The sequence below is a fragment of the Diutina rugosa genome, assembly GCF_008704595.1.
Source record: "Diutina rugosa strain CBS 613 chromosome Unknown scaffold83_size33346, whole genome shotgun sequence".
Classification (NCBI taxonomy): Eukaryota; Fungi; Ascomycota; class Pichiomycetes; order Serinales; family Debaryomycetaceae; genus Diutina; species Diutina rugosa.
In genome coordinates, this window is record NW_022995072.1 from 3,890 (window position 1) to 16,308 (window position 12,419).

The 12,419-nt window shown below is 50.9% G+C and overlaps 4 protein-coding genes across 4 annotated transcripts; 3 read left to right on the forward strand and 1 right to left on the reverse strand. All coding sequences in view use genetic code 12, as the record gives it.

The window, feature by feature from the left end:
* Positions 1-563: 563 nt before the first annotated feature.
* On the forward strand, positions 564-2,579 carry YME1 (i-AAA protease; the record flags this gene model as incomplete). The annotated part of the gene is made up of 1 exon (XM_034158211.1): positions 564-2,579. One exon carries the CDS (start codon positions 564-566, stop codon positions 2,577-2,579), a length of 2,016 nt encoding a protein of 671 aa, XP_034014667.1.
* A 1,698-nt stretch (positions 2,580-4,277) lies between these two features.
* On the forward strand, positions 4,278-5,702 carry PHO4 (phosphate-sensing transcription factor; the record flags this gene model as incomplete). The annotated part of the gene is made up of 1 exon (XM_034158222.1): positions 4,278-5,702. One exon carries the CDS (start codon positions 4,278-4,280, stop codon positions 5,700-5,702), a length of 1,425 nt encoding a protein of 474 aa, XP_034014668.1.
* A 1,972-nt stretch (positions 5,703-7,674) lies between these two features.
* DIURU_000527 (uncharacterized protein) lies at positions 7,675-8,799 on the forward strand (the record flags this gene model as incomplete). Its single annotated transcript, XM_034158233.1, has 1 exon — positions 7,675-8,799. The coding sequence occupies one exon, from the start codon at positions 7,675-7,677 to the stop codon at positions 8,797-8,799; it is 1,125 nt and encodes a 374-aa protein (XP_034014669.1).
* Positions 8,800-8,964: 165 nt separating this feature from the next.
* Positions 8,965-10,827, reverse strand: DIURU_000528 (signal recognition particle subunit; the record flags this gene model as incomplete). The annotated part of the gene is made up of 1 exon (XM_034158244.1): positions 8,965-10,827. One exon carries the CDS (start codon positions 10,825-10,827, stop codon positions 8,965-8,967), a length of 1,863 nt encoding a protein of 620 aa, XP_034014670.1.
* Between the last annotated feature and the right edge of the window lie 1,592 nt (positions 10,828-12,419).

The following is a 12,419-nucleotide window of genomic DNA, read 5'->3' on the forward strand; positions in this document are numbered from 1 at the left end:
GATAATAATTGATACGTGGGTGGGGGTGTGTTTCCAGTGGTCTGTGATGTTCCAACTTTAGTCAGGAAGCGCGTGTGTGTGCTGGTGGTGGTGTTTCCTGCCTCTAATTGATATACGGAAGGTAGCCGGTTTAGTGCTCTTTTTTTTTTTTCTCTGTTCGCGCGCTGAGGGAGACTGAGATTAATAGCTGTCAAACGACAGTTTAAGCAGCCCTGCACACTATACACTAACGATCACGATCACGATCACCCTCAACGAAAAGTGGCGAGTGACTAGCACGACAACCCCTTGAGTAAACAGAGCCTTCCAACACTGCATTCACCTACTGTACGTCATGCACCACTCTCCACTACACTTCCACTTACTTCCAAACATCTCTTTCTTCTCCCCCTTTGGTCATTTAATGACTCTTGGTTTCGCTCCGCTTCCTTCAGTTTCCACGCGGTACTTTTTTTCGGCCTGCCTATAACTGCGCGCAACCTGACAGTGGCCCACCCAAAATTCACTCTCGCACCCATTATTTGTCCCCGGGTATTTTGACAACCACCTAAGCAAAAATACCAATGTTGACACGGGGCTTGCGGATACTGAGCCAGTGTTTGAAGCGACCGACTGGGTTTACAACTACCTACGTCGGTCACAAGTTCCCCATGGCGTCGGTGCGCCAGTTCTCACGGACGATGCCGGTGGCGTCGCTGGCAGTAAGACAGTTGCAACAGCTTGAAGAGACCGCCAACCGTGACCCGCAAAACCCTGGCTACCAGGCCGAGTTCTACCGCCAATTATTGGCTAACAACTACCCCCAGATCGTCGTCCAGCGGTTCGAGTCGCCGGGGGTGGCGTCGCTGCCGGAATGTACCGGGTTGTATATCGACGCGTTGCGCAAGATGGGCAAGCAGCAGAAGGCCGACCACGTCGCGGCGCTGATGGCGTACCCTCAGGGGGCGGCCCAGGGGATGCCCCAAGGGTTCGGCTCGAAATACGAACCGGTACACGTGGTGGTGCTGGAACTGTTTGGCACCATTTTGCTGAAATGGCTCAAATGGTTGATCCCCGTGGCCCTTTTGGCCTACGGAGCCAACCAAGCGTTTAACTATTTTGTTGAAAACGGTACCATTTTCAAGAACTCTGATGTCACGGAAAAGACTGTCGATGTGTCTCAGCTGACGGTGCGCTTTTCTGACGTCCAAGGGTGCGATGAAGCTCGTGCGGAATTGGAAGAGATCGTGGACTTTTTGAAAGACCCCTCGAAGTTTACTGGTCTTGGCGGTAAGTTGCCTAAAGGTGTGCTTTTAACTGGTCCCCCCGGTACCGGTAAGACTCTCTTGGCTCGTGCCACCGCTGGTGAAGCTGGTGTCCCTTTCTTCTTTATGTCCGGTTCAGAATTTGATGAATTATACGTCGGTGTGGGTGCTAAACGTATCAGAGAACTCTTTGGTGCCGCCAGAGAAAAGCTGCCGGCGATCATTTTCATTGACGAATTGGATGCTATTGGCGGTAAGCGTAACCCTAAGGACCAAGCTTACGCTAAACAAACGTTGAACCAGTTATTGGTTGAACTCGACGGGTTCTCGCAATCGCAAGGGATCATCATTATCGGCGCCACCAACTTCCCCGAATCGCTCGACAAGGCGTTAACTCGTCCCGGTCGGTTCGATAAGGAAGTGATTGTTGATTTGCCTGATGTTCGTGGTCGCGTGGATATCTTAAAGCACCACATGAAGAACGTGGAAACCTCCGACGATGTCGATGCCCTGGTGATTGCCCGTGGTACTCCTGGTCTCTCCGGTGCCGAATTGATGAACTTGGTTAACCAGGCCGCCGTCCACGCGTCGCAATTGTCGGCTCCTGCCGTCAATATGGACCATTTCGAATGGGCTAAGGATAAGATCTTGATGGGCGCCGCCAAGAAGAAGATGGTGATCACCGAAGAACTGCGCATCAACACCGCCTACCACGAAGCCGGCCACGCCATCATGGCGATGTTCTCTCCCGGCGCCACTCCGTTATATAAAGCCACCATTTTGCCTCGTGGCCGTGCCTTGGGGATTACCTTCCAACTCCCGGAAATGGACAAGCACGACATGCTGAAGAAGGAATGCTTTGCTCGTCTTGACGTGTGTATGGGGGGTAAGATCGCCGAGGAAATGATCAACGGCGCCGAGAACGTCACCCTGGGGTGCTCGCTGGACCTTTCCAACGCCACCCTGGTGGCACGGGCGATGGTGACGTCGTACGGGATGTCGGACAAAATCGGTCCCATCAAGCTCTCGGACAACTGGGAGCTGTGGTCGCCTAAACTTAGAGACTTGGCCGACCAGGAAGTCAGACTGTACTTGATTGGCCTGGAAAACCGTACCCGCGAGTTGTTGCACGACAAGCGGGTCGAGCTTAAACGGTTGGCGGAGGGTTTGTTGGAGTACGAGACGTTGACCCGAGAAGAAATGGAGAAGATCGTGCGGGGCGATACCATCAGCAAGGAGAAGATCCAGCTGAACACGGTGGTGAAGCTGAAGAACGCCGTGCCCCCGAAGGACATCATCAACGAGCCGGCGCCCGTGCCCCAGCCGTCGTCTTAACACTGCATTATGCCATGGCGTTACGAAATATATAGCACAAAAAATCTATGTACAAAATCGATAGACAAAGAAAGGAAGTATTACAATCTTTACATGTTTACAATTTAAGCCAATTATAGTATTCAAATCCCATTGAAGCAGTCTACTCATAAGGAGTTTATCGGCTCAATTTGACACCGACGGTAAGCCCCGTTTTGGTGAAGAATTTTGTGTTACTGGTCGCGATGCGTTGTTGGGAAAGCCAGAAGAGAACAATTGGCACGCACGGCGCTAGCCAACAATTTGGGAAGAACCTAGAAGAATATGACTAAACAAACAGGTGATAGTGTGTACGGATCAATGACTTGTGGTTTGTAGCTAGCAGTCAACGAATACTCATCTTGGTGTATATGTTTGACTAAGCCTCTTTGATCTCCTGAGACGACGGGTGACGGGTAACGGTACGTCTAAGCCCTGCTAACGCCACTCCCACCCCCGTGTCCATTTCCTGACAACAACAACAACAGCATATAACGGTAGATTACTGGAAATATGATCCCGTGGCATTCGCCGTTCAAACGTCAACCCAGAGTGCCGTGGACGCTTACATGTGTCAATTTTTGTAACCGACCCAGCTAATTAATACGGGCCAATATTCGGCTGACTCTGGTGCTTCATGCTGGGGCCTACTCCCCTCCCTGTCTATGGCGTACCTCGACGCACTCAAAATCAGACAGAAACTCCCAATACAGGGAGAGATCAGTAGATATTCTCTTAGTGACTGAAACATTAGTTTAATCGTATAATCAGTAAGCGATCACATGCAGCGTATCGCCTAGGGTCCAGTGGTCCGCCCGCAATCTCGGAATTGTCAATCATGGACTAAGGCGCGGCGTAGCGGGCCAGGAAAGCGTCTAAGCACATACTGCACCGCCAGATGACGTCAACCACCACCCGGTGTCGACTCCGTCCAAATAATTTACTCTACCGAACCAAAAACCACCCACGGGTACAAAGTTACACCGAGTGAGCGGTAGGGCTGCAATACCAATGATCTGCCACCTCCATTGACTAAGCAGCATCACCTGGACATTACCGTAGAGCTGGTAGCCTACTGGCGCGGTATCACCACCACGGGCTCGTCTCCGGGGTTCCTAGACAACCCGGGGTTTAGCAAGCGACAGCATGAAGGATACGACCCGCGGAAACAGATCATAGAGCACGCCACCAAATACTATAAATCTTGTCTACCTGATGTTATGTGTTTCACGTCTTTCCTAGACCAATTTAAATATGAATAGAATCGGTGTCATTTGTGTACTGGTTGTCCATGTGATTGTGGCAATTACCAGGACAACCCCTCATCCGTGGCCGACGCTCCACCCGATTCCTTCCGCTCGATACCAGCAAAAGTGCCTAGCTGCCCTTTCGGCTGGCCGTAGCCGACAGCGGTCCTGTATTTGACAACGGCCTCACGCCGACGTGTCTTTGTTCTCATTGGCACACACTGTAGCACGGTTTTTTTTTTTTTTCCGTTACCCCCACGTGGGCCCGAGCCGTGCGAATTTTTAGAGCTCGCACTACTGGAACATTGATAAGAGCCCCATATGTAGGGATTAGTAGGGGCACTATTGTTTAGGCAAACCAACACCCTTTCCTTCCTCCGCACCCACCGAGGTACACCTCACCCCCACACTCCATCCACCCCATTCAAGCCCGATGGACACGGTGTGGACCAACCAGGAGTACCCGCCGCGGGGCTACGACTCGCCGATGCCCGACCACCCCACCCCTCAGGCGCTGACACCGCATCCGCCCTCCAGCGACCACCACGCGTCCCATGGCGGCGATATTGAGGTTTCAGGGTATTTGGTATCCGACACCGAGTCCCAGTTCTTGCGCCAGCTCGAGCACAACTTCTACGACGACCAGCTCAACCACCACGCCCCCCATGGCGCCCCGGCGACCCAGGAGGAGTTTTTGTTTATTTCCGACGAGATCATGGGGCTGGCGTCCCGACATCACCATAAGCCGCAAACGGCGTACCCGCCACTGGACCTACCGCTGAATACCCCCGCCTTGTTGGCTAAAAAAGGCCGGGGGATCCCTCAGGCCAATCTTGACGGCGACCAGTTCGCTCTGCCGGTTTTGCCCAGTCAAAACGACCGCAGCTACAACGAGGAACACTTGTACCACAAACAGAAGTACCAGCAGCAGCTGAATGTCGCTGGGATCAGACCCGATGCCGTGTATACTCCCCTAGTGCTGCCGGCAGTGACGCCGTTGGATAAGTACCAGCAAATGAACCAGGCCCAAGGAGGAGTGCCGACCAATTTCGAGCCGTTGACGCTGCCGGCGTTATCGGCGATAAACAGCGATATCCTGGCGTCAGAACGCCGCCGGCTGCTGTCGCTGGCGTTTGGCAACCAGGCCATGGACACCGACCCTCAGTACGCGCTGCAACTGAAACGGAGAACCCCTCATCTGACTCCCATCATGGCACCGACAAAACTGCTGCCGAGCCTCAGAGGCAAGTCGGGGGATATCCCTTACCCTAAACACCCTCAACCGCCCTCAGGAGTCCACCACCAGCCGTCACCTTCGCACCATCAACCCAGCCCCTCTAGCCACCATCTGCCGGCTCTGCAACCTCAGCAGCCGCAGCCGCAACGAAGTAATGGTGGTACTCCCCTCATGGGTTTCACTATGGGCATTTTGGCCGAGCAGGAGCTGATAAAGAACGAGCATAATAGTCCCCAGACGACGATGAAACGACCGTTGAAACTGCGCACGCAGCTGGCACTGTCGCTCAACACTAACAATAACGCCAACGGGTCGACGAATCCGTCTCAGAATAACCGATCGTCGCTGGCACTGTCGCTGGAGACACTGCCGCAAATGCTGGCCGCCCCTTCTAAACGAGGGGAGAAGCCGCCGACGAAAAAGGCGTCGCATAAGCTTGCCGAACAAGGCCGGCGTAACCGGATGAATCAAGCGGTACACGACTTGGGTGAGCTAATCCCCAAACTGTACCATGATCTGGTGACGATCCCGTCCAAGGCGACGACGGTGGAGTTGGCGTCGACGTACATTAAGGACTTGTTGGAACGGATCGAGGAGCTCGAGGCCGTGAAACAAGAGTAAAGCCGAAATACTACTAGGCTCTGTATAATAAGATTTACATTATATATCATTTTTCGCCATGTAAATATAATAATTCCAGTGCATTGACCAAGGTTTCGTAGACTGACCGTCATACAAAAAAGTGATACTTTGGATCAACTAACATAATGAAGAGTCCAGATTCTATTGGCAGGCCAAATTTGTATGTGGTCGTCGGGAAGGTTGGGGTTGATTCACGTGAAATATCACCTGACTAAAGAAGAGCCCACGTACAACGCGTCATAGACAGCCTTCAATAATAGAACTGGACGATGAATTAAAAATAGAGGAAGGTATCTACACGGGGCTTGTTTTGGTTAATGAAAGGAAAAAGCTCAAAAAAAGATGGACGAGTCAGGAATCGAACCAGAGACCTCTTCCTTGCAAGGGAAGCGCGCTACCAACTGCGCTACACGCCCAAAATCAGATTTTCAAAATGGCCGCTTTTTGTTGAAAAGCTAGTTTTAAGAGCAATTTTCGCTTATCTCGGCTTAATTTGGCGTTTTCAAGCTGTAGGTGTTAAATCTGGTAGTCGGAGATTAACGCTGTAGAGGTTTTGGGCCGGTTACCCTTAAAATGATTGACTAATTGAACTTTTTCACTCCACCAAGAAGCTGGCAACATAACTAAACTAAACTCACAAATCGAATTAAAAAGCTCTCTGGTCCATCAAGAGTGGACCACACAAACATTTTGGAAACGAATTGAAGCGGGTATTCCCGTATACCATCAACTAGAGGCGAATTCAAATTCCGTGGTCACCTGAGGGTGGTGCGCGTACATGCGTGAAGCACGACTGATACTACACCGCAGTTGAACCCACCTGAGAACCAACCACACACCACGTGGTATAAAGAGAGAGCACTTTGTTCATGATTCCTTCCATCGAAACAATTGAACAAAGTAAGTGTTGACCAACCCCACGAGCACGAGACTGAGGCAAAGATCGAAAACACTGGTGAAACATGTTTGACTCAATTCTGGCTGGCTTGCCAACCATCATCACCACTCATTGATCCCTAATCAAAGGGTATCGATACCAATCTGATCGATTGTCATTTATTATTAATTGACGTTGAACTCATTCGATTATGGTGTATGTAAATTGGGGAGCGACTGTTGATCACGCAACTGGGACGGAAACTGTTACCTACCACTTGGTTGAGATAACGGAAATACGCGAAAGTTATGATCCAGCCACTCCACTTTCAAACCTCACTTCAACTCTCATCGCTGGAAACATCGAGCAGACGAGCTGAAGAGTGCATAATTTACGGATACTACGATTTCCATTCGAAACCCGCCCTGTCTTTTCATCGATGGAAACATCCAGGAAAAGAGCTAACGGGTGCAACCATGGGTTTACGGACATGTTTCCATGAGCAATTGGTTCCGACCATTTGGTCGTGTTGTCTTATCAATTTGAAAAATTCATAAGACAAGAGCCAACATGTGCTAGGTTTAAGGACAATTTTATTGTTCCTACACCGAACCCCCACCCGAGCCTTCCAGCGATGGAGACATCAGAGAGATGAGCTATTGGGAAATTGGTTTACGGACATATTCACGGTTTCCATGAATACTAAGCTCCGACTACCTGGTTGTGTGACTCTCACCAATGAAGACATTGACGTGATGAGCCAACAGGTTTAACCAAGGGTTAGGGACGTGTTCATGGTTTATCATGAATAACGAGCACCGACCATCTGGTCACAATTACTCATCAATGGAGACATTGAAGAGCTGAACCAACAGGTTCAATTCAAGGGTCATAACCATAATTATGGTATGTATCAACAGTGACAAACCTACAACTAGGTCGTACCACTGGGAAGATTACTTCCAAACTCAACCAAACACTCACTGATCTTCCTCAGGACGAACTAACCATCTAGTGGTATCCATTTCGAAGGCAACCGAACCTAAAGCATTTACTTGTGATTACATTGAGATCATGGAGTTTGTGGAGGACAAAGCAATTAGAGATGTGGCCGCCTACGTGAACCTGTGCCGTGAAGTCACTAAAGGTACTAGTGACTTCCCCATTAAGCTAAGCTCAGAAGACTTTGTTGATGCTATCTCGTGGGTTACCAACAATTTGGCAAAGTATGCTCAGCCCTACATGTTTCTCCTTACTCGAGAATTGGCTAAAGAGGATATCTTGACTACCGTCCAGGATAAACTTTGGGTATTTGATTTCCCCGGCTTCGAGACCGATGCCGAACTCGTCTACTTTTATTTCAAGACGGCTTCAAAAGCTATCAAGAAGGCAAGCGTGCTGATTCTCCACTTGAACAACGATCTTGACGATATGGACCAACTGTTGTGTAAGTGGTGGACGAAGGTGAAGACTGTAGTAGAATTGGATGTCATGGTGCACGCGTTAAAGCTTATTTACCATAGCACTTATGATGACCGCAGAGCCGATGTGTCCATGATGACTCGTTTTAACGGGATCATTGACCACTGGCAACGTGCGCAATGGCAAGTGGACCGCCTCCTTGGGTACCCAGTGGCATCGGAGGCGGAAGTCGTTGTCAACGGAGCTGCTTTTCGTGAGTTCTTCAACATTTGCGCTCAGAATCATTCACGGTACCCTGCTTTCTTTCTTCAAAGAGGTTTCGATATGTTTCTTCTCTGGTGCAGCGAGCGGTACGTTGCCATTTGCGATGGAAAAGTGACGGGAAAGGATAAGAACTTGTACCGTTTCCCCTGTCTTGTCACGTTCAAGGAGTGGTGGGGTGAATGCGGCAGTGAACGCCATGCCTACTTGCAAATTCGCACAGTCTTGGATGGTCCTGAGGCGACGAACTCGAGGTTGTTTGGTCCTCTCAAGCAGAGTCGCTTCAACAAGGTTGGTGATGGCCAACACCCTGCTGTTGCCAACACCACTGAGGTTAACAAACGTCAAGGCAAGTGTCGTAACCGCAGAAGAAACCGCCACTGCAGAAGAAACCGCCACCGCAGAAGAATCCAAAACCGGGAACAAGCCAACAAGGTAGAAGAAATGATCTTTGCGGACATCGAAAAGTTAATCGAGAAGTGCATTTGTGCTGCTATTGGCAGTGGTTGCATCTGAGGACACTCCCACCATATATATGTCATTTAGAAATCTTGAGATATAGGTAGCAGTCACGTCTGAATGCAACAACCCCAATCAACCCTAAGATTAACTCACTACTCCCTTCTTGTCGAATGAATCTCGTCTATTAGTTATTTACAGCGTCCCATCTGCTTATCTCCACTACTTCTTCTTTTTCTTCTCCAAGGCGCCCTGGTGGCCGCCCATCTTCTTCTTATCCTTCTTCGTCGGCTTATAGTACAGCCTCATCTTCATCGGCATCCATCTTTCCGGGTCGGCATCGGTATAGTCACTGGATTTCTGCAACACCTTCTTAGGACCAAACTTGGGAGTCTTCTTCTTCAGTTTCGTCACTTTATTAGTAGTGGTGGTCGCCTTATTAGTAGTGACGGTAGACTTCTTCTTTTGGTCAGGCAATACCTTGTCAAGAGGAGCAGCTAAAAGATCAGCGAGATCGTCAGTGTGCTCAGTAAGCAGGTCCACCGAAGCCAAACCTTCCGTCAGCAGCGCAACCACGGCCTGAACCACTTTATCATGAGGGTAAGCTTCAGCAAGCTTAGAGAACGCCGTCCGCCCGGCATCTTGGATCACGTGGTCTTTAGACTCCGTCAACGCTTGAAGAGCTACTTGTTGCACTGCACTGACGGGGAATTGATCTAATTGACCTTCAATAAACTGGGTGAGCACGTGACCAACCACTTGCCAGCGTTTCTTAAACAGCAGCGCCAGGTTCTGGATATCGTACACTGAGAGTAACACCCCCAAAACCGCAGGCACGAGCGAGTTGGAGGCAATTTGCGCCTGGACCAGTTTCTCAAGCACGGGAAGCAATTGGTCGTAGTTATCTTGTTGCGCCGCCAAGTAGGCTAAAAGCAAAAGCGCCGCCGTTTGTTGGCGCGGCGTCAGCTTATTGGTAGTAGTAACCGATTCAGGGTCAGCGTAGGGTAAAAGACGCCGCCCCGGGGCTCGCGGCTGTTGAGTTAATTGTGACATCAGGGTTTTGGCGGTGGCAAGTAAAGCTAACACGTCTAACGTGATATCGCTCAGGGCGCTGGTTGCCAGCCCCGTCAGCGCCCCGTTGGCGCCGGCGACGTAGCTAAGCACCCGATCCAGCTGCGCCATCGTCTGCCGTTGCAATTGAGTGAGCTTTTGTGAAAGCTTTTGCCCGTTGGCTTGGAAGTTTAAGTCACGTGCCACCAAGTTGGGGTTATCGTAGACAGATTCAGGCGCTACCAGCGCGAGGTTATTTTTGACGATAAACTGGTAGTAGTCGTCGGGCGCCGGCGCTTCCATGTACAGCGACTGCGCCTTATCCAATTCACCCAATTGCTGGTAGATGTAGCCGATAGCGACCAAGATCGGGGTGACGTCGTCGTCGCCGGCGCGGCGACACAAGTCGGCGGCGCGCGCAAGCGTCGCGAGCGCCGGGCGCCGGCGCCGGTGGGCGAGGTCGATGAGGGCGCAGTTGAATAAGTAGTCGTAGTTAGTGGCCAACGCGTCGTCATCAGTGTGAGTGGGTTGGTTCGAATTATGAGCGCTGGCAGCATCGGGAGCGGCGCCAGTAAACAATAACTGCGACTGCACCGCCAACTGGTTCACTTTCAAGTCGGCGGCGGAATCGTATTGGGTGTCACTGGCGGCGATCTGGGTGTAGATGCGCGCGGCTTCGCCGTAGGCGCCGGCGCGGTAGGCGCTCTGGGCGACGATGTGGTCGAACCCGCGGGCGGCGACGGGGTCAGTGGGACGAGTCAACTTGGCAAGGTCGGCGTTACGCCCCAACTTATAGTAAACATAGGCAATCTCGAGGATCAAATCATCGGCAAACTGCGGCGGCAAGTGTTGGCGAATTAATTTGTACGCTTCCTGGTAGCGGTCGAGGTTGATCAAGGCGACGAGACACGCTTTGAACGCCTTCAAGTCGTTGTAGTGCTTGATCGTCAGCAAGTACTCGTGCAGCACCCGGTACACCTTGTCGTAGTCGTCGTCGACGGCGAGCAGCTTGAACGCCTCGCTGATCAGGCTCATGGTGGTCGAGTTCAGTTTTTCGCGCGAGAAATTCGTCAACAAGACCTGGATAAAAACATCGGTGCAGCAATAACTGTAAGTGAGTTTAATCAAGCACATACTGGCTTAAATGATATGGTGGTCGATTGTTGGTTGAATTGATGGGTTGTGGTTTGAATCTGAGCAGTCCGTTGATCTAATTGTTACTTGGTGGGTGCGACTGATGTTGTCAATTGTGACTGTTGAATAGCTGATGGTTCGGATAGCCAGGACTCTTCCTCTGGTTGTCAAATCGATTTCAGTTACCGTTACTGAAATGATGTCATTCAAAGAAGCTTCGGTTATTCCTCAAAACCTTAATCTCGTGGCGCAATAAGCCATCGAAGTTCCAAACCGCGACGGTCACAGAATTCCACCAGTTTATGTCCACAAACTTTGCTACGCAGGCTTCCAAAAACACCTTCGAATGCCTTCGATTGGGTTCCATTGCATTTTGAATCCCAATGTAACGTTTCCCTTCCACAAACGCGCCACCAGGTCACCCCTGGGTCCACAAAACACCTTTTTCGATGACAACGTCAAGCTGTCGCTGACCGCCCTAAAGAGTATCACTCCCCCACACTCGAGCTAAATTACTAATCGATCAAAAGAGAGCTCAGGCGTCGGTGCAGAGCCTAGCAGACGCCAGCAGACGACATGACGCTCTGCACGGTTAACAGGTTGTACCCCATCTCCGTGTGCTGCCTAATCAGTGATTTGACTCGGCTTAAGGCCTAATTAGGGCTACCTACCGGCAAAATTGCTTTTGCTGCGCCAGGGTTGGCACATGGGCCCCAGGGCTTTGCCTGCGTTTGCAGCCACCCTAGAGGCGGACCAATTGCCACGGCACTTAGCCAAAAATACACCCCTTTGGGCATAAAGCTTTTGCCGTGCAGTTATTGGCCGTCAACGTGGGGATAACGCTTGATTTGGCTACTCGTGTCGGTGGCGGGTGGCGGGGTGGCTCAAACTCGTACGTTGATGTCATCGATCGCGCTTTTGTATAATTCGGTCATTTGGTAATCACAGAGGCTGACGGTGACAGTGACACTAAGAGAAGCCTAAAGAAGAGCTGGGAAGTGTATGGTGTGCTTTGAGTGCTACTCTCTGAGCTCACTAATGAGATACACCCTCTAATGTTGTTTCCTTGGTTTCCACCTTCCTACTTGACAGCGCCAAGACGACCCAACGTTCGGTGCGTTATCGATCAGCGTTTGACACCGGCGGATGCTTGCGCTAAGGCGGTGGCCACCTTGGCGATTTGCAGCCGCAAAATGCAAATGCAGCGTCATCTTTGCGCTCGTCGTAGCCTGAAAGGCAGCGCCCGAAGCAATGAGTAAGGCCCTAACAGCCTGTGCCCGATTACGTCACGTCCCGTTCCGCTAATTCTTATCCCGGTCTACGTCTTACATGAATACCTAATTCTGCCATGCTCTGTCAGATGTGCGTGGAGGCGGCCATACTCCGCCTGGTAGCAACGCTGGGTCGCCCCCACACGGTCGGCTTTGCTTCTCAACCGATACCTCTGATTAAGGCTTGTCGACTCGTCTGTGGCATTAGTAAACTGGGGGTAT